The sequence below is a fragment of the Cyanistes caeruleus genome, chromosome 2 (assembly GCF_971803275.1).
Source record: "Cyanistes caeruleus chromosome 2, bCyaCae1.hap1.1, whole genome shotgun sequence".
Taxonomy (NCBI): Eukaryota; Metazoa; Chordata; class Aves; order Passeriformes; family Paridae; genus Cyanistes; species Cyanistes caeruleus.
Genome location: NC_141702.1, coordinates 61,992,437 through 62,014,286, shown reverse-complemented (window position 1 = coordinate 62,014,286; position 21,850 = coordinate 61,992,437). Strand labels below are relative to the sequence as shown.

General features: G+C 37.9%; 1 protein-coding gene across 15 annotated transcripts in view; it reads left to right on the top strand.

The window, feature by feature from the left end:
* Positions 1-21,850, top strand: part of ADGRG6 (adhesion G protein-coupled receptor G6) — a 111,110-nt gene that overhangs the window by 55,355 nt on the left and 33,905 nt on the right. For 8 of the 15 annotated variants that reach the window (XM_086877350.1, XM_086877355.1, XM_086877360.1 and 5 more), the window contains exons 6-10: positions 8,662-8,747; positions 10,310-10,362; positions 10,443-10,496; positions 19,355-19,497; positions 20,179-20,293. In XM_086877350.1, the coding sequence (XP_086733476.1) occupies positions 8,662-8,747; positions 10,310-10,362; positions 10,443-10,496; positions 19,355-19,497; positions 20,179-20,293 (451 nt within the window). Of the gene's footprint in view, positions 1-1,445; positions 1,530-8,661; positions 8,748-10,309; positions 10,363-10,442; positions 10,497-19,354; positions 19,498-20,178; positions 20,294-21,850 lie in introns of all 15 variants that reach the window. The other 7 variants (XM_086877348.1, XM_086877353.1, XM_086877352.1 and 4 more) reach the window with 1 other exon arrangement.

Sequence of the window (21,850 nt, the reverse complement as noted above, 5' to 3'; positions counted from 1 at the left end):
CCATCTTAATTACAGTCATAATAATGAAAATCATAAAAATATGTCTGTCTGTCCATTTCTGTCAATACCACAGACTTTGTCTAAACTGAGAGGCCAGTTTGGATTCCTTTGTTTGTTGAGTGTTGTGCAATAACAACAGTAAAATAGTTTGTGGATGCCAGGTTATGTCAGCTATGTCTGATGAAAGAGCTGATTTCTCCATTATGCTCATTATGCAATATATACTTCATGCAATATTTTTGTTCATTAGATGCCTCCTTCAGCAGCATTGGCTGGAGGACACAATCTCTAAGAAGCCTTTTAAATTATTCCTCAGACAATATAGCTCTAAAGTTTCATGGAAGAGCTTTTTTTTATATTTCGAGGTGTCACCTTATATGCTCCCCTTCCCAGTTAAAATCTGTTTGTGTCCACCTTTTCCTTCTCTTTCCCTAATTTTCTTGTCTCACTGAAACCTGAACATGAATGTGTTCCTCAAGCTGTGACAGGTTTGTGACTTGTGGATTCAAAAGGTTAGATAAATCAACCTAGCAAAACAAAAAAAATGCTATTTCTTGTCCAAAATATAACTTCTTAACCTTTCTAAGTTGATTCTGGGTCAAAATCTTCCAAAGCCATGTAACACTGGGAGATTTTACCATACCAACCTTCAGATTTTAAATATGGGTTTTCAGGAAAAAATCTATCAGTGAATGGATTTGCATTCCCTGGGAGTTACTGAACAAAAGTAAATTATTTTCCAAACCATTATTTGAAAATTTAGTGGTATGATCTTTGAATTCTTCTAGCACATAAACCCTCCCAGCCCACTCTGGGGGAAATTTGGAGTTTTGGCTCCTTCAAATTTTGAAAAGTGTTCAGCCAGCTCTTCAGGATTTTGTGGAGTGACTCCTGTTGGTGTCAGTGGGAACAGTACAGCTGAGCTTCTACATAAAGCTTTCAAAATAGATATTTTACTTCACCTGTTCCAAGTCTGATTTTGATTCTCTTCATTGTTTTGAGTTCAGTGGAGTTAATTGAATCCTTACATGAGCGTTTTAGTTTCTCATTTGTCATATTCAGTCTTTGAGGAGGGACAAAGATTCTATTCACAAGCAGCATTCTAAGTGCACGCATCTTAGAACTTCTCCTTTTTCTGGTCTTCACACAACCACTGCTCTCATGAGAGGATTTTGAGTTTATGAAAGTAGTGCAGGACTCATCCTGCAAAATTTACACTGGCAAAATTCCCACTGAAGTCAGTGCAAGTGAGGATTGCAGGACTGGGGCCTCAGTTCATATGTATGCATCGCTTTGTACAGAAAAAATAATGTGTTTTTTTAACATTTACGTCATTGTGTGTAGATGGTTTCATTTTACATTGTCATGCATTGTTCCCATTTTGTCTTACCTTATTAACATTCATATTTCATTCAAGTTCACCTCTTTCTCATCTTTATTACCAGCTACTGTAAATGCTACTACTCCTACACCACCCACTGTCACCACTAACATGCCCGATACTAATAGAAACGATAAGCCAAACAATGGTAAGAAATCCTGTGTTACATTTTTCCTTGTACTGTGTCTAAAGCAAATTTGTTGTATTTTAAGGTGTGTTTTTCCTACCATCATAATGTCAAGGGTCATGTCTCAGTTCTGATCTCATTTACACTGAATGAATCAGGACTAAATCTCTGGACCATGTCAGAACGGTGCAAATGAGAACAGACCCAAACTCAGTGTTTATTTGCTTCGTGTTTACCTGGCTGTTCTGTGAAAGGGACTAACTTTGTGTCACCCACTGCATTTAACAATGCAAAGAACAAGGGGAGGGGAGAGGGATTTTTGGCAAGGGTCCAAAAAAAACCATGATGTTGAGGTGTTCCAAGGCTGGAGATTTTCAGACGTTGTGTAGCTCCCACTTGTGCAGCCAGGGTGGTAGTATGCTTGGATTGCTCCTCACTAGGTCCTCGCCGCTCCTCAGGCGCAGGAGCCAAGTGGAACCATTCCTATGGAGCAAAGCCACTTCCACTGAGTCAACAGAAAATCTTTCCACTGACTTAAAGAAGAGCTGGATTGGACTTTACTAGGGAAAATGTTGACAGTATCAGATATCGTTTACTTTTCATTTAGAAAGATTAAGGGAAAAAATAAGGTAGTAAATGAGCCTATTATTAGCACAGGAATCAAGCCAGGGTTTCTTTTGAGGCTTCCTCAAATTCTGTGATATCACCGTCTCCTAAAGACTGAGCATCATTTTGTGAAGTGCTGCTAAAATATTTATTAGTTTGTTATAGTTGGTTGTTAAAGACCGATTTTGCCAATTTCATCACATGCTCAAATGTATATTTTTTTAAAGATTTTTTTTTTCAGTGTACTCCACAGAAATAAATTAGAATCCGGGTGGGGTTAGTGGTTTGGTTTTTGGTTGGGTGTTTTTTTCCCCCAGTCCATCAGTTGTTACTGTAGGATTTAAAACTCCTGGAGTATTTTTTACTCTTGGCAGATCATTTATTGTACACTGGCAATCAGGCAGCACAGTACATAATGTGAAAGAATTTATCTGAATCCAGACGGTTTGGTTTTAATAAGCAGTAGAAGTAAAAAGAAAATATTGAAAATTTCTTCCAAGTAGTGTTTGCTTCCTTTTTGTGGAGCCACTCACAAATGTTCATCATGAGCAGTTAACTCTGATTTTTTTTAATGACAGAATTAAATAAATCTTATTAATATTAATATGAATTTAAAAATGGATAATTAAGTCTTTCTCTAGCTTTGAAAGTCCCAAGACAAAGCAGAAAGATTATGAAAATAAGCCAGGTTCACTTATGGTAGAAGAAAACTAAACTTTCTCTCAGCTAAGGGGCATCATTTTCCATGCTTGTTAAGTTGATTTTTAGACCAAGAACAGACAGCCAAAAACAGAGACTTAGGTTACATATATTTTCTTTGATCCATTAACTATGTGGCTTGCTACACACAGACCTGCAGGAATTCAGACTTCCTGCTACAGTTATCTTCAGAATGAAGAGAAATTCACCTGAATTTTCCCATTCACGACCACAGTGGCAGCAACAATCTAAGATAGAAGGGATCAAAACAATAGGAATTATCTCAACCCCAATTATTTGGCCAGTGAAGAAAAGGCCTCTGCATTTCAGTAAAAATTCAGCAGATGATAACCCAGAGAGAAAAAACCCACACAGCTTGTTCTTTCCAACTTTGTCCGCACCAACTTCTTCTGAGGAGACCACCAACAAAACCTTATCTGCTTTTACAGAAAACATCAACCTAGATAATCAGTTGCCAAATGAAAATATTTTGAATTATTCTAGAAGTCCATCCCATGGTAGTTCTGGTGCAGCAAATGCAGTTACAGAGCCGCCTGTGAATGCAGCGGTTCCTTTTCCTCACAGCAGAAATGCTAATGCAGAGCTAGCAAGGACTTTGGCAAGCAGGCTTCGTCACTCTTACTCTGAGCCAGCGTTCCACTCTCCCGCTAGCAGCAGCAGCAGCACTGCTTACGAACACACAAAAGAAACTCCGTGGATTTCCTCCTCCAACAGCGACACAAACAATTTCATGCATACAGGCAATGTCTTGGAGCCTGTGAACTGGTGGAATGAGCCCGTACTTCACCATCACATCAACTCTGACATTCAGGAAGACAGACATAATTTTCGTTCTAGCTTTTCTGTGTCACCTACAGATGAGAAACCACCATTCCAAACAAGTAGGTTAGATTTGCTAGACTTGGCACCTGAAAATTTTTACCTGGAAATGATGGAAGGCAATGCTGACAGGAAAAGGTTTTCTACACCAGCAGCAAACAGCACATTTCAGCTTAGAAAATCTGTGCACATTAAGGAACATCACTCAAGAGGCATTATAAATTTAGCCTCTGTGGAGATTCTACATGCAAAACCAACAAGTTTTTTTCAGAACATGAAAAAAACATACACAAAATTTATGCCTGAAAGCCAACTGACAAATTCAGTCCAAGAACACAGTAGAGAACTATTAATATTTCCAACATTTCTGGTAGAAGCAGGCTGGACAAGCTCAGCATTGAAGTATGTTGTAACAACCCTGCCTGTTTATCAACAGCTGTTGACTGACACATATTTGAAAAGTGACAGCATATTTATATCTAGTAGTAATTACTGGTCTCATTATTTACAGCATTCATTATACTTTCAAAATCCAAGTGAGACCCTCAGAAATGGAGCACTGGAGAACAATTTAGATGCATTTCATGGTAGTAATGAAAATGGAGAGTCAGCTTTTTCCATATTAGAGCCAGAGAACATGAATCCAGTTGCTGGCTCCTGGGATTCAGATTACTTGGACTTTCCAACAAAATATGTAGATATTTCCCCTTCTTTAAGAGCAAATTTCTGGACTGCTTCCCATCATTTGAAAGAAGCATCTCAAGTGTTTTCTGGGGAACCATCAGAAAATTTCTGGCTTTCATTTAATAAACTGCTTTCTTCCCCAACTAATAGATTGCTGTCCATTAGTTTATATGCTGAGTCTGACAGTATCTCTGAACAAACATCTGCCATTAGATTTTTAGGTCACAGAGCTGAAGAAATTAATTTTTCTAGTCATGAATCAACTTTGGAAACACGAATCTTTAGTTCACTTACTCCAGGCATTTCAAAGAGAATTTCAGAAAGTAATGGCAGGTCAATATCACAATTGCAGTCAACAATGAACTTCACAAGCCTAACTGTCACTTACAACAGTGAATTTTATTTTGATTTTCCTTTCCCTTCCCTGGAAGCACCTTACATTCAATCCTCTGTGTGGGCACAGGTAAGTCCTTTTGATCAGACACTTGAGAACTCAGCAGATAGTGTGCACATGCAAATTCAAACTAACATCGGAAATGATCAAGCTGACACGACCTTCCTCAACAATAGGCACCAGCCTGTTTCTGTCTTTCCAGCACATTCAGGAACCCAGACTTCTTGTTCAAGGGATAGCCAAGCTCCTTTGTTGGTCAGTACACCTGGGACTGAGAATATTTGGATAGTTAAGAGTTTGATAAGCAGTACAAGAGCACACGGAACACCACATTCTCAAAGTCTTCTGGAGAATGATGGTATAACAAATACCATAGATAAACCAAGAAGTAAAATTCAAAAAGATGCAGGTATTTTTTTAAAAAACATTGCTTCAATGAGTTCTGACTTTCTCCCAGTGTCTTTGGAATTAAGGCAACTTCTTCATTCAGACTCCAAATTCAGAGACAGCATTCCTCCTAACAGCTATTCCACACCTCCACTCCCACAAAGTTTTCAGAATCATCTTGATACAATGTCTCCAAGCCTACTGCCTCAGTGGGATGTAGAAGAGTTAAACTTGCCAGCAACAGAAACACCACGAAATATTCTAACTGTTTTAGGACAAAACTCTATGGAAAATCAAGTGAACAGTCCAAGATACTCTCTCTGGGCAGTAGAACAAGAAATCATGGACAATAATAAAGACATAAGGGATTTTGCTGTTCTGACATCAACAAACATACCAAGGCTTTCAGAGTGGAATTCAGAAGGGGAGGTGTACGGATCATTTAGCAGGAACAGAGAAGCAATGTCTATCATTAGTGCTAATGCCTTGGATTTTGAAAATGCTGATTATGGGCATTTTTCAAATCCCTCTTCTGTCCTGGAGTCATCAAGAACTGCAATAATGGATGATGTGGTACCTTTGCCATCTTCATATAGCAGAGATTTTATTCAGCACAAAGAGACCAGCTTGACAGGCACTCTGACAACAGCTGCAGCAGCCATCCATCACTCTCTCATGCAGATCCAAACATCACTTTCTTCTGTGACATACCATGAGTCATCAGTTTCAGCCCATGTTTATTCCTTGGACAATTTACCATCTGGGACAAGCCAAAACAGCACCTCTTACCCATCACTGAAACAACTTATTAGCTCTGCTGCAGTCCTTTTGCCTTGTTTGTGTGAGTCCTTCACTGAGCTGGGCTGCCTGTGTCAACCTGAGTTCCACTACAGTATGTCAGGCCATTAAGTTAGATGTAGAAAAAACCCCAGATCATCTTATCTATTAGATATTCAGCTTGTAGACTGAATGTAGAAGTAGCTGTCTTCCTTCCCTTAAATATAGAACCATTTAGCATACAAAGATATTTTGGAATAATAATATAATTACAGTAGAATCGGGAATCTGTGACATCTTAGTTATGGTAAATGTCATTAACGTGTGATTTCTAATATTTGTGTACTTCTCTAAGCTCTCATGAGACTGAGGATAATATACTAGTTTCCATGTCTTTTATGTAATTTAATGCCAATTTATTGTTTGGGATAGTTTGAATTATTTTTACTGACATATTTTTGAAGATTTCCCTTTCAAAAATATAAGATTTTTCAAAGCTAAATGTTTGGAGGATTTTTCTAACAGAATTTTTAAAAACACATTCAATTGATCTCTATATTAATAGTTGGTGGTGGGGGTAGGGAGCATGGTTTTGCATGGTTTTGCACTATTTTTTCTTCTTTTTTTTTTTTTTTTCAAATTTTCTTTGGCTATTTTTCCACCAATTATATACTGGTTTTTTTTTTCTTTTTTCATTCAACATTTTGGGGAAGGATTTCAGCTGTTTAATTTGAAGAAGGATAAATAAGTTTTAGTTTTTCCTATCTGCCACTGCAGTCTCCTGAGAGTATTTAAAAATGCAAATTAGTTCTTGCCCCTTTTTTTTTTGCTTCATTGAAACATGCTTTGGGTCACCATCTGGTGAAGATCTTGAAGCTATTGCTTAGTTTTTAGTTACTGTGTATGATTTTTAAAATATTTTGCATATTCCTATATTAAGGTGATTTTGTCACTATACATAATTATCTATGTAAGGTTATAATTAGATATATAATTATATATGAGTTTGTGAGAATATATGTAATGCACACTTTCTGTCTGTGTGTATCTGATTGCCACATATGAAAGGAACATTATGGATTTAAAATGGAATATGTGTTTATACAGAGATATATACATATAAAGGACATACAGATCTTCCAAGTGTTTTCCATTTGCCTGAAGTCCAAATTTCTACTTCCAAAGACTTAATTTTTTTAATCATCTTTTTTTTTTAATTGAAGCTGTCACAGTAATAATAAACTAAAGTACATTTTCAGATTGAACTATGTACCAAATTTGTGTGCCTCTTCAGGAGAGTTAAAAAAGGCAGTAACTCAAAAGTTAATTCTGCTCCTATTAAAAATTTAATCATAGCTTACCAAAGAAGGTATCTAGCGAACCATCTTCTTTAGTGTTTTATCATAAATTAATTTTTGTTCCAATCTCAATATTCATATCACTAATTCCATATTGCAAAGAACAATACTCCAACCATTTAATGAGTAGAAACCACTTAAAGTGGAAAATACTGACTTCAATTTTTTCCCAGATGCCTTTATTTCAAGCTCTTGTAAAATAAATATCTATGAAGTTGTAAAATTATGGCATTTTCTCCACTTAGAATAAAAGGTCTTTTATTTAGATTCTGAAAGATAGAGCAGTTCCTTTCCAATCAGAGACAGAAAGGGATTTCTGTATAATTATTGTCATGTCCTGCTCTGTCCTGTGCAGTGTCTCTGTAAGATTTACATAAGATTATATAAATGCATGTATCTGTGGTCAAGACCCACAACCTTGGTAGCAGCCCAAATCCGAGCAATGCCACAAATGCACATACATGCAAGTGAATTGATCCAGAAGTTCTTAAACCTCCCCCACATCCTGGGAAATTTTACCCAACTAGAGCTTACAGAATGATTAGTAGCTTAATGAAAAAAAATAAGACTTCTGGAAAGTACAGACTTTTAACACAGAGCATAACTATGAAATGAATTGATGTTATTTATTAGATGTGAAATCTTGTAATGCTGCCTACCCACTCATGAGCTTAAAGAGAACTTATATTTACCCAGTACCATTTCAAAACAGTTTTCTGAATATAAAATTGCTCTAAGCCAAGTGTTACACATTTTGTGACTGAAAGATGGTTTGTTCAGCTGCCAATTTTCTAAAGCTAATATGGGTTCCTCTACTGTCTGGCCATTGCCAGGCCTGAGAGCAAGACTGTACTTTGGACACATGAGCTCTATATCCCTTCTCACACCTAATTCTGTCCTCAGTTACCTTGTTACTTTTAATTGATGAGCTCTATCTGCTCTCACAATATTTAAACTCTATTCTGCAGTGATTCAATTCTGGAACATATAATAATATTATAACAATATACCTAGGAGCAGAATTTATCTGCATTTACAGACTTCATTAATTATAATAATTTTTAAAATTCCTGACACTGTCATGATCTTGATTTTACACACCATATTAGAGGCGTATGCAAAATACAGTTTAGATGAATGTTATCTCTGAGTTTCCATGTCACATTTCAAGTGCCTCTGAAAATATGGAGGGGTAGGGAATTCTTGTCAAAATCAGCAGGACTAGTGAGAATGGGCCCAAACCTGCAGGGCTTATTCATTTCAGACTTTAAATTCCAGCAAGAGTGTGAGGTGACCTTATATCTGGGGTTCAGCACAATTTTTATATTAATCATTAAGCTAAAGTCTCTTTATTGAAAAGCTAAATTTTCTCAGTTTCTAACAATATAATGCTGTTTTTAATGGACAGGTGGGCTATTCTACAGGATATCTATAGTTGTCTCTAGTTCCAACCCCAACTCGGTGTCGAAAGTCCATGACGTCGTTGCAGAATGGGTAAGGTTAAGTTTTCTTTCCTGTGTGATTACATATATAAATCTGGCCCATCACTGTTATCAGTTGGAAAAGAAAAAAAAAAATAAGAGAGACTACCAAAAACAACTCTTCAATGTGTTCTCCAAATATCTTTCTTTTATTGATTTGTGCAGTAATAAATTCAGGTCTAGCTGGGGCTCTTCAGCACAATGGATAAAATTTTAAATGTTCTATAATGAAACTATACCAGCTAGCTTCTTAAGAAATGTAGATAGTAGGTGAGATTTTGGAAAGTAGGGAGAAATCAGAATTGTCCTCCAAAAGAGGTACATGTCTGAGTTCCAGCATCACTATACAGGACAAAAACTTTCCCCCATATGGTTTTGAAGCTATATTGTGGCAGAAATCATAGAAACACCAGGTAATATTTGTGTGAGGTGATAAACTTTTCCAATTTATCCTAATGTTTTCTACTTCAAAAGGTTTCTGCCATAGGCCAGTTGCTGAGGTTTCCAGTACACCCTGGATTTTCAGACCATTTTAGCATACATAAGCTCCTCTCTGGGTGAGGGATTCTTGAAGTTCTTGCCTCAAAAAGTTCTTGTCTGAATAAAGATATTCTCTGTCCTTTTTGACAGCTCACATAGTCCCACTCACACAATTTATAAAACCTTTATACCAACTACTTATGCGAAAATATTATATCATGACATATGGCAACAATTCTTGGTTTTTCATTTAATGAACCTGGAGATTTCAGCTATCAGAAGCTAAGGAATCCATTAACCAGATAATACAATATATATAACATATAATGTAACATATGATATAATATATATATATAATATAATATAATGTAATGTAATGTAATATAATATAATAAATATAATATAATATAATATAATATAATATAATATAATATAATATAATATAATATAATATAATATAATATAATATAATATAATATAATATAATATAATATAATATAATATAATATAATATAATATACGAAACAAAATTGCTGTCATCCACACCTGCCAAGGTTGTTCCCTTAGCAGCAGTACCCAGGTGAAGTACAGAGGTGCCAGAGCCAAGGAAGCTAGAAAGGTGTCACTTGGCCCTAGCAGAGTATGCTAAGGTGTCTCTTGGGGGAAAACTGAGCAGCTGTTGAACACTCAGAATAAAGAGTACAAAGGTCTGAAAAGAAGATCATTGTAAGTTTGAAGACTTTCAGGTGAAAATATAGCCGGTAGGTTTTTCAGGGAATCTGTTCTATTCAAAGTGTATCTGAGAATTTAAGATGAGGAAGAGAGGGAGAAAAGGAAAAGGTCAGGATCCTGTGCACTCACCTCTTCACTCTGTCATGACCTTATACAGATTTCCATCTGTCCACAAGAAACCACATCACTCACTACCAGCTGTATAACAATCACCTCACTGAAAAGTGAGTGTTCTCCTTGCTTTGCAAATCTGAAGGGGATTTCTCGAGGGGCAGAAGGGTGAAATTCTAACACTGCTTTAAGCAACAAAGAGCCCCATTAACATCTTGCCATTCATGTGATCAATGTCTTCCTGTTTTTCAGCTGAACCGTACTTTCCAGAACTGGAATTACACTGTGTATGTGGTGAATATCAGGTAAATTAAGGAGGAAGATATTTATGCTGTGTTCCTTTGGAGAATTAATCCACCCTAATTAATGTCTGTTTCTCTTGTAGCATCCACCCTGCCTCCATAAGAGAGGGAGCAAGACAAAAAAGGAGTATTAAAAGGTAATGTTTTGAAGACATTTTCTCAATAGAGGCAGCAGCTGCTATTGCAAGTGGCTTTACAACAGGCTTTATTGTTTATCATTGGATTCATTGCCTATTATTTGGCATACACTGCAAGTCTGTAAATACATGACTGCTGGCAATCTCAGTGTTCTGAATGTTCTTAGAAACCTAATCCTGGTTATCATGTTTGTTTTGGTTTAAACCTGATGAGCTTTAAACCCTAACAGATCATTTTTTTCAGAGCTCAGGTTTCATCTGTCACAAAACTGAACAGATACAGGGTATTTAAGTTGTAGTACACACCCTGCTTTCTTTAGCACACCAGTATCTGTCCACTGTCTCTGCATTTGTTCTCTTGAACCAGACACTCTTGAGTTAATAGACATCTTACTAGATGGAAAACACTGAAAAATCATGCTAGAATTGAAAGCTAAACGAGTGTGAGTTAAACTATTTACCATATGCTCTCATTTCCTGACTTCTGCTGGGCTTGGAGGCGCTGGAGTTGGAACGACCTCAAAGGCAGCCAGAGAAAGTTAGATGGGTCACCTCCCCTGAAAATCTGGCCTCTGTGGGCTTCTTTGAAAGCAGCAGGCTGATTTCTGAGGGATGTTGAGGGAGGGGGAGGGAGGTAATCTTAGGACCAAATTAAGGAGAGGAAACCAAAACATAATTAGTCTTGTGAGAATGGGGCAATAAATGGACATGGGATGTATCTCTTCACAGTGTAGTCAAAAGTCCTGTTAAGAAAAGACTTTTAATTGCTGACTGTTGAGCACTGCCATGATAATGGCAGTAGAAGTTGGGCTTTTTAATATCAGAGATAGACCAATATTCCTAATTTACCATCAGGAAGTAGTTAGTGGTGCTTCCAGTTTTCAAAAGTTTGCCTAGACGTGAAAAGATCTGTAGAAAGATAGTATCTCCTTTCCACATAGCCACAGCAGAAAGACAGCTTTGATTGGCAAAACCTCTTAACTGCTACACTGTAAGTGTAAGCCCAGTCTCTGAATGGGCTATTTTGCTGCTTGACCTACATTTACAGTAAGGTGTAGTGATGTGGGTAGGATTTTTTTTCACACTTCTAAATGATATGGTTATGCCAGCAAGGCCTTTCAAGTGGAGACCACACCTCAGGTCTTACCAACAATCCAAGACTGCTGAGGAATGTAAAGCTTTCCCCATCCTTATTCCTGTATCTTTTTATGAGTCTAGCAGCTGAGCTGTACACCTGCTTTATTCTTGTCTCACCTTCCCACCATCCTGCCCTCTGGATTTTTTTCCTTCTCCCTAGTCTACTCAAAAAAGAAAGTTGAAGAGGCAGAAGCTGATTTAGTAATTTCCTTTTCCTTTCCCTTTCATTTCTCTCCCTTTTAGATATACAGTGAATATGCCACTAAATCACTTCTCATAATGTATTACTCTTACAGGGGAGTAACCCCATCTTTATTTCTTTTGTTCATTATATGTAATTTCAGAGGCAGTGGAATTACATGTTCATAATATGTCATTTTTCAAGGGAGGGCTGGTCTCATGAGAAGCTGAAGTAGGGGGCTCTACTGCACTTTGTGTCAAAGTCAAATGGCATTTTTTCATCATTCTGAATAATTTGGTGTAAATGCTGGTCATGTCACACCAAATTTTAATGTTCCCCAAATCAGGAGTGCCATGCTGTGAATGTTTCCTTAGAAAACAAAACAAAATAAAAATACAAGTCAAGACCCTGTTCAACCTAGAAATCCAGATGGGATAATGCAAGGATAACTAAAAATGCAAGTTACGTGATATATGATTAGCAAAAATTACACTTTTTACCCACTGTATATGTATATACACATATATAGAAATATATGTACACTTGATTTTCTGCCTTTTTTCATATAGCTTTCATGTCTTGAGTACATGTTCATGCATCATTTACCTCTTACAGAAGAAACATTTCAGAAAAATTGGTTGAAGCATCTTTAGGTCTTAGGTTTTCTGTGTATGTATCTATGTTTGTACCTGCCTTCTTTTTGAAACCAAAAAGGGATCAGCTTCCATGTAGTCTTCAGTGCTCCTGGGTTTAGTCATCAGTTCCTTACTTCTTTGAGGCTCACACATCTGTTTTTGAATTGTGTGGGGAATAAATCTGTTGAATTTCTGAGGATCCCTAAAGCAAACCTTTTTTCTTCCTGCTTCCGTGCGTCCACATGATTACTGTCAAGATTCTTTGTTAGACTTTCCTTGGATTTTTCCTGTATGGGATTCTTAGGAAATCCTAGAAGAGGCTAGGGTAACACCTGAGAGTATAAAAAATTAGCAGTTTACAGTTTAGAAATTCTAAACACCTGATGTAAGTAATGGTAATTCCTGACTGCCTAGGTGGTTCACTGAAATTTTTTGGCTGAATTCTTGTATGTAATTTGCTCACAGTTTGATTTCATGCAGTTACTATTAATTTATTGTTCCTATAAATTATTTCTGTGAAAAGTTGCCCAAATATATTCTTATTTCTTCATTTTGGACAGTCCAGGATAAGTCTGTTGCAACCTTAGATATTCTACCATTTCCATTAATTTTTAAGTACTTCTTATTCTATTCACCTTCATCTAAACAGAAATTCACTCCACAGTTAAAATTTAAGACCTAACACAGAATTATCATGGCCTTAACTTTGTCTTTTACAGAAGTGAACATATTAGTCTTAACTCTTAACTCACTGAGTCTTATCTCTCTTTTCTGAATTTTCTACAAGATCATAGCCTTCTTTTTTCCAAAGCAGTATAATAATTCTTAAAATTGTTCTTTGAGGTTTTTCCTCTCTTTAGATGAATTCATATTCTTGTAATTCGAATCGCATATTTTTTGCATTCCTTTTGGATTAGTATTTTATACAGCAGTTTAAAAAACCCCAAAAACCAACAAAACAACATCCCCAAGCTTGTTGTCTATGCATTTTGCTTTGTTCCACCCTTATTTACCACACTGCTTCCTCATCAAGGAAATTCAGCTGTCACTTTCCCCACCTAGTCTTCTTGCATGTGAAAGAGGAAGAATCGTTAGAGAGAATGATTCAGAGAAGAAATAGTAGCTGGAAGTGGGAGGTAGGAAGCTGGCATTTTTTTTTGTCACATTAAAAAGAGGTGTTTTCCAAAAAAATATTTAAAACTACTGCATTCTGGAGAAGAGCAAAGCAAAATTATTGAAGTGGATTGTTGCTCTTTCATTGCTGTGTTGTAGAGCTGCAGAAATCCAAAGTACACCGTGCTTTATGTAGCAGTGATGAGAGACAGAATGCCGAGTCCAAAAGTGCATATTATTATCAGCACCTTTATTACTGGGATGTCTCTGGATGACAGCAGTATATTTATTAAGCTAATACTTTGGTAGATTATTAACTACTTCAATAGACAGAATTTTATCAAAGCTATATTTGACATTATGTCAGTGTTCAATTTTTCCTCTGGTTGTACCGTTTCCGCCGCTTAATGAAAGGGCAGCTATTCAAAATAGACAGGAGTTCAGCATGGCCTATTTCTTTGTCCCCATTATTTTTGTACAAATCTTTGAAAGTGAAACCAGTTTGTGGATGTTATCCAAGTGAACCAATTTTGTGGATAAACTGTACATGTGTTTGTTTCTTTCATTAATTCAGAGTCTGTATGACTCTGCAGCTTTGTCAAAACTTTCTGTGACTGCTGCTTTTCTTAGAAAAGTCCTACTGATCCTAGGTTTTGTCAGATGACTACATAAGGCTGCCTCACAGTAGGGGTATTGGTCTTTAATGAAGAGGTCAGTTGCCTTGATTCTCCTTTCTTCTCTTATTTTGCAAGCAATTTTGAGAACTCAGGCCCCAATTAATTTATGAATTTTGCTTGACTTAACATACAATAATTTTATGCTTGTTACAACTTCCACTGCTTGACTGTCATAATTTTGCCTATTTCCAGTGTTGGGTTTCTCCTTCTATGGTAAACTAAATATTAATGTTAGTACTGTTAAACATCTCATCCACATTAAAAACCACAGTGGTAGCCATCTGCATAAAAACTACTAAATCTAATCTTTCTAATCTAAGAAATCCCTTGTCTTGGGAATGAAAATAGAGAGGAAAGCAGGAAATCAGAACTACCCATGCCTAGTCCTGCTCTTTTGAAGTCTGTGGGAGTTTTGCCACCAATGTCAGTGAGGCATATTCAGGCTTCTGCATGCTGTGTTCTTGGGTGTTGCTTTGCTTAATGGAAAGTCTAATGCACTTGGATAAAATGTTAATTAGATTGTGTAATATTTTTAAACAAGAGTTAGCAACATTAGAACAGCATAATTTTGCTTTCCTAGTCCTTAGTAAAGTATTAGGCTTTTTATATTCTTTGTAGATCACTTCCATTTTTTATTTTTTATGAAGTAACTTTGCTATTCTTGTTATAAATGAACATATCTGTGATGTCTGTTCCTATTTCAAAAGTTTTCTGGGCTTCTACTGGTGAGGTTTTAAGAAGGACGTGTACCTGGCCTACCTCTGCCCCCCACAACTTCAATGTTACTGAAGGTACAAAGGGACAACCTTTACCAGGGCTGAGAAATATTTTAAAATGCCGCATAACGTGCACATTATATGTAATATTTCTGTTTGAAAAAAAAAAAACCAAAAAAGCACCAAATGAAAATCCTCAGGTTTCTCCACAGTGCCCTGCTGGCATCTTGTGTCCATGATCTGTGAAGAAAGCCTCCATCACAGATGTAAGGATTTGGGATTTCCTTTTGAGTGACTGAAGGATGATCCTTAGTCTCCTGCTGAAGCTTCCTGCCCTTTTCCAGCTTCCAGTGACTTCCTTTGTCTTTCCACTGACTTTAACTAGATTTAGCATAGATCTGACATTGTTAGATGCCACTTTTGGAAAAGCAGTGTATTGGGGATTAGGGCATGGGTGTTCTCTTCATTGTTCCTGAACACAGTGCAAGTGTAACCAAAAACTCATTTCAGCAAAGACCAGCTGTTCCATGTGAGGGATTCCAGTCCTTACTGGTTTGACTCTGCAACATTCTCTAGTAGTGAATAGCCTTCATACCAAATTAGCATATATTATAAGTGCTTTCTGTTGAAAAGCCATACTGTTTGTATTCCCACACCAGATCTGCAAGGAGGAGCAAGACCCAGAGACACAAGCCAAGGCATGAGGTGTGACCATGGTGCTTGCAAAATTGCTCTGCTACAATGGTCACTAACTTAAAAAGAAGTCTTAGGATGCTTTTATTTTTAGTAGTCCCAAAAGTAGCTGCAATTTTTAGTTTTGTGTCACAAAGTCTCAGATTTTATATTCTAACTTTAACATCACCTTCTCCAGGGAAAGGAAACTCTTCATCCTTGACATTTCTTTGAATGTTATGTCACGTCATGTACTTTTGCTCTGTTTTGAACATTTTAATGTATTGCAGTCAAAATCATCTCAAGTAAAAGATTATTCACAACTCAGATGTTTCTGTGGAATGGTTTTTAGTTTCTGTCTGGTTTTATACTTATTTCTGTCTTATTCTGTGTGTTTTCTAACATTTTGTCTGCTCTTTGTATCGCATCTTCACTGAGTGATTATGGAACAGTCAGTTCTTTTTTGTCTGTCCAGTTAATGTGAAACAGTTAAAAATTCACAGGTGATTTTGTAGGACTACCTGTGCTGCCAGTCTTCAGCTATAGCTACCCATCACCACTTATCTTCAGAGAAAACATAACCATGAGATTAGTAAAAAATTCAATGTTGACATTTGAAAACTGTTTAAAATATGCCAGGGTAGTCAGCTCTGAAATTCCCAGTGAAATTTAGATTCTCTAAATATTTAGGTTCTTCAAAAATAATTCTTTATATTCTTTAAATCAGGTTATACTAGCTCTGAAAGAAGTTAATAGCGATTAGTGAAACAGTTTGACAGCAACAGTAATTCAGTATTAGTTCAGGCTGTCTAGTACAACAGAAAGGAGAAATGTGCATTGCTAATTATCAACCGCATCCCTCCAGGTGCAAGTCAGTCTGTGCTGCAGAGTTCGCGTGGTTTGTTAATCCTTCCTTCGGGCTCCTCGCAGGGCGCAGCAGCGAGACCACAGCCCGTGTGTAGGCACACTGTCCTGGAATAGCTCTGAGTCACACTGCCGGAGAAGAAAGCTGGCTTTGTGGTCCGGGCCATGGCAGCACAGGCTCCGCCACCGCCTCCTGTGCCTCTGATGGGGACGCAGCTTCGTGAATTCCTCTCTCTGAGCCAGCTTAGCTCAACAGACCAGGACAAATTGGGATAGACACTGGTCTCACCAAGCTTTCCTGCTTGCTACAGCTGTCACCATTTCAGTCAAAGAAAAGAGAAACATGCTAATCCCTCTTGTGTTTACCTACACCACTGTCCATTTGTTTTATTGCATCGATGGCAGTAATGTTGTCAGTACAGGTTACTGTAGATGATGTGTAAATTGTAATTGATTACTGCTGTGAGAATCTACCTGCCTTTATATATCACACAATAAAAGATTTAAAGTTGGGTGTAGCAAATCCAGTGACACCAGCAGAGCATGGCAGCATTGCCATTTATTTGAGTGCATGCCAACTGTTTCCCAAGTTGAGAATTTGCTCTTTACCATGATAATATTTTCTTTCTGGGATCTGAGTGTGACAAAACTGGAAGGAAGCACTCAACTTCATATTGCGTCAGCTGTCAAGTTAAAAGGTATTTATTTACCCTGGGAAGCTAGTATGAGTCATTCTGAAAAGTTTGTGGAAATTGTTTTCATCATATTATGGAGTAAGCTCTTATTATACAATATACATGACTCGTGCTCTAAGAGTTTCTCAGAAAACAACAGATTGGTTTAAGGGATTATTTTTTATCCGTGCTTCATAATCATTACTTTTCTCTGTAATTTTTCAATATAACTGCAACCTGTTCTACCTCGTCTATCATTATCCCTTCTGGTTTTTTGGCATTACCCTTCCTCACAGGTATGAGGATACTAAATATCATTTTGGTTAGCTGGGAATCCTGAAACAGGCAGCTTAGCAAGTAGTGGTGACTGTTCAGAGTGTCTGTTCTGCAGCCAGAGTGCTGAGGTAGGGAGTGGCATCAGTATGTTAAGTTTTCCTTTTCTGAAGTAAAGGGAATAGACAAATGAAGCCAGAATCTTTTAGGAAAGATGGTTAAGTGCCAGGAGACTCTGGGGATGAAGTACTGGAGGGCTGAAGGAATTGGCAATCCTGTAGGCAATTTCCATACTTCTGCTAAAAATAAATGCTGTAATAAATTTGTGCTTGTAACATATCTGAGGTATACAGCAAAAGCCTGCTAATGCATATCCACCCTACTGAGGCTATTTGCCATCTACATATTAAACACTCCACAGAGACCAAAGGAATGTTAGGAGGAACTCAGTATCTCTGGGAGCAGGGAAGGAGCGACCTGGCCAGAGGTAGCTGGAATTTCTCTGCTAAAATACATCCACTGGGAAAAGAGAAAGCCAAGCCTGCAGGTGGTCACATTTTTATCTTTCTTCTCCAGCAACATGTTACCAGCAAAACGGTGAATATGTCAAGAAAATTAGGCACATCTGGAAAGTGCAGTTCTGAGCTGTCATCATGGGGATGTCTTTCTGAAGGATTTTTTTAATTGAAGTCCTGGTCTGTCTAGGAAGGAGTACCTGAGAACCCTACTCGCCCTCTTCAGCACCCCTACAGATTTTTTTCTGCTATTCTTCTTCTTCTTCTTGTAGACCCTTTAGCTCACTGTTGCTTTCTTGCACAGGGGGCCACAGGTGAAAGCACCCCTGGTGGCTGTGTGCCCTGCTCACTGTATGTGTGCTGGCAGTGCCACCAGTCCCCAGGCTGCCAGGAACAGCTCACACTCTCCAAAGGTCTGTCTTTATTCAGGCTAATGGGTATCCAAGGGCAAGGCTAAGATGAAGACAGCCCAAAGCATGTTTGCTTTTTCCCTTTTTCCACATTTTGGCTCCCATGGACATCCAATGTTCCATGCTTTAGTGGCTTACCTCCTACCAGCCAGAGCCAAGCAATGCTCTTGGGTACCAACATATTCTCATCTTCATCCAACATCTTCTTTTGTCCCAGGAGGAAATTTCTGTGCCTTCCACTCTGGGCTTATTTCCTGTGTCCTGCTAGAACTGGTTTGCTGTTCATGATTACCCTTCCAGAAAAGCTATGTTTTTGGACAAGGGTGGGGACTGTTTCATTTTGTTCAAAGGAAAGAGGCTTGGGCACTTTGAACTACTTTTTATGCCCAAGAAAGTAGCAGTGGGCTACTGTACAGAACAGAGCTATTAGAGCTCAAAACTCAGTCATCTGAGGAACTCGACTTTCCTAATAATGACTAAAAGCTTCAGAAGTATGTCAGGGTGTTTTTCACTCCATAAAAAACTTCAGAGATTTAAATGTTAGGCATCTGTTCTTTGTTAATCTCCTAGCCTTTCTCTGTAGTCAGATCCAGAGGTGGATCCTCTGGAGGATGACTTGTCCCACCCTGACAAGTTTTGTGAGGTGGGATGAATCAGCTCTTAAGTTCCTAAGCCGTCAGCAAACAGATTTTTAAAATTAATTAGGTCCCATTTAGATCTCACAAGTCTACGGTTTCATCAACTCTTCTGAAAACAATTTTTAGCCCTTTTGACGAGATGCTTCTTTAAAGGCAACTAGAAGATGAAATTTCCCAACCATATTTTCTTGTCATGGCCCTATATATATAAAAATTAATTTACAGATAATGAGCAACACTGTTTTGGTGACACTGTTCCATACTCAGAAAACCAGAGTTTGTCAGATATTTTTATTTCCACACATTTGGCCTCTGATGCTCTGACTGAAACACTTGGAAAATTTTCTTTGCAGTTTCAGTGCTTTGGCTCTTCTGGTTTATAATTCTACCAACAACATCAATTTAGAAGAGGAAGACATCCGACAGAAGCTCATAAGTAATAATCGAACCATGGAAGAAGGATACCAACTTCATACTGTGGATGTTGATCCAGTGGGTAAGTTGTGTTCAGCTTTGTTACACAACAATTTTTTTTTCTTTTTTTTGCTTGTTCATAAATCAGCATCTTCTGTGTTAAAATAATCACACATTTCCAAACAGTATGACTGTTTCAGATTTTAAATTGTCCCCGGTTGTTCCACTAATCTCAGAAAGCCATGCTCAAAATACCATTTTAACACAAACAAAGTTGTCCAGATTGCTTTAGTCAGTGTCTTGCTGTCTGGTTCAAAGAGTCTGGGACAGTTCCTGATAGTTCCTCTGGTGGTTTGAGGATAACAAAATATGCTTTACAGCCAGAGCTAAAATGAGACATTTTGTACCTCCAAGGCCCCTCATCCCCACTTCTCAATGTTGTTTGTGTTTATGACAGCTGTTGTCCTTAATCAGTCTTCTTTTAGCTCTCATCTCTTCCCATTAATTTTGGAGGGAGGGGGTGGAAGCTGCTGGAGTACAGATGGATGCAGCATGCACATCCAAGTCTTTCCTTTGAGCAGCAGCAGCATGTGTGATCCCCTGTTGTGCACCTCTCTATTGACACTCTATTGCAAACAACCAAACATTTCATCTGAAGACAATTTTGTACTGTAGACTGGGTGATGAGCTGAGGACAAGAAATGGAAGATGGTGAACTAGGTGAAGAAATTTCCTATTAATACTGATATATTCATTTTTACAGAAAAATGTTTAGCTGAAGAAAACCCTCCAAATTATTTTTGGCCGGATACCAGGCCTACTGTGACCAACTTCACATTTTGCCATGGGAGCTCAGTTCAGACTGCATCAAGAACCTGGTAGGTGTTCAAATATCTGAGAAGCTGAGTTGTTTCACATGCGACTTTCTGGTTATATATAGTTATTATTTAGTTATTATAATGGTTGCCAATGGCTGGTATTGTATTTCAGGAAGATTTTTTCTATACTGTGAGGGATTAGGTGGGTACAGTAATTGTATGTCTTTCATTGTTAAGAAAAAAAGACTCATCTACCACTTCTGTAGGGCATATTGGGGCCCACAATTAATGTTCAACATGACTATAAAAATAACACCTTCTTACAGAATGAAACTGTTTTATTCAAGTCATAGAATCATGGAATGGTTTGGGTTGGAAGGGACCCTGAAGATTGTCTCATTCCAAACCCCCCTGTCATGGGCAGGGACACTTCCAACTGGACCAAGTTGGGCAGAGCCACATCCATCCTGGCCTGAACACTTACAAGGATGGGGCATCCAAAGCCTCTCCTGACAGCCTGTGCCAGTGCCTCACTACCCTCAAAGTAAAAAGATGTCTTCCTAATATCTAACCTAATCTCTTTCAGTGTAAAACAATTTGCCATTGTCCTGTCACTACATGTCCCTGTAAAAGATCCCTGTCCAGATCTCTTGTAGTCTCTTTAGGTGCTCCCCAGAGCCCTCTCCAGGATGAACAACTCTCAGTTTCTTTATAGGAGAGGTGCTCCAGCACTCTTATTATTTTTGTGGGCCCCCTTTGGATTTGCTCCAACAAGTCCAGATTTTTCTTATCCTGCAGGCCCCAGAGGTGGATGCAGCTAGATGCAACCAGGATATGGCTGGCTTTCAGGGCTGCATCTTCCACCAATATCTCTGAGTTCTTCTCTTCAGGGCTGCTTTCAATCCATTCTCCTCCCAAGCCTCTATTTGTGCTTGAGATTGCCCTGAGCCACATGCAGGACCTTGCACTTGGCAGTCACCTTTATGTTACCATACCCAAAGCCTCACATTTGCTACCACTCCACCACTGCTATCTGACTTGTGCAAGAGTTAGAATAAAATTCTATGAAGATGAGATGTGTATTTGATTTAATCCAAAACACCTCATCTCATTAAGGGAAAAGTAAAAGAAATTGTGAAATAAATATTTTGCCATTAGTTAATCATAATTGAAGGTGGGGTTAATCTTAGGCTCAAAGTTTTGGACTAGAGACTTTAAGGTTTACGAAATCTTCCCTAATGTAGGATTTTTTGCAAACATCTACAAAAGACTTTGACCCTGTATGTCCATTTCCCATTTGTAAAATGGGGATATTATTACTTCTGTTTATGTATTACCAAAACATTGTGGCTTTGATCTCCTTTGAGTGCCTTAAACATGGTTATGATGATGCAATATTAATTAATTTCTTCAGTATTTAGGATGATTATTATTAAAGGCAATATATTAGTCTTATCCACCCACATTGCTTCTGGAACATGTTCTGAGAAGACCAGATCTTTTACTTTTTCCAAACAGTATGGCAACATGGATATGAATCAGCTTTGAGGTTCAGTGCCAAACAGGAAAGCAACCCGCATTATATTTAAATAACTCACTTCCTCAACCTCCTAATCT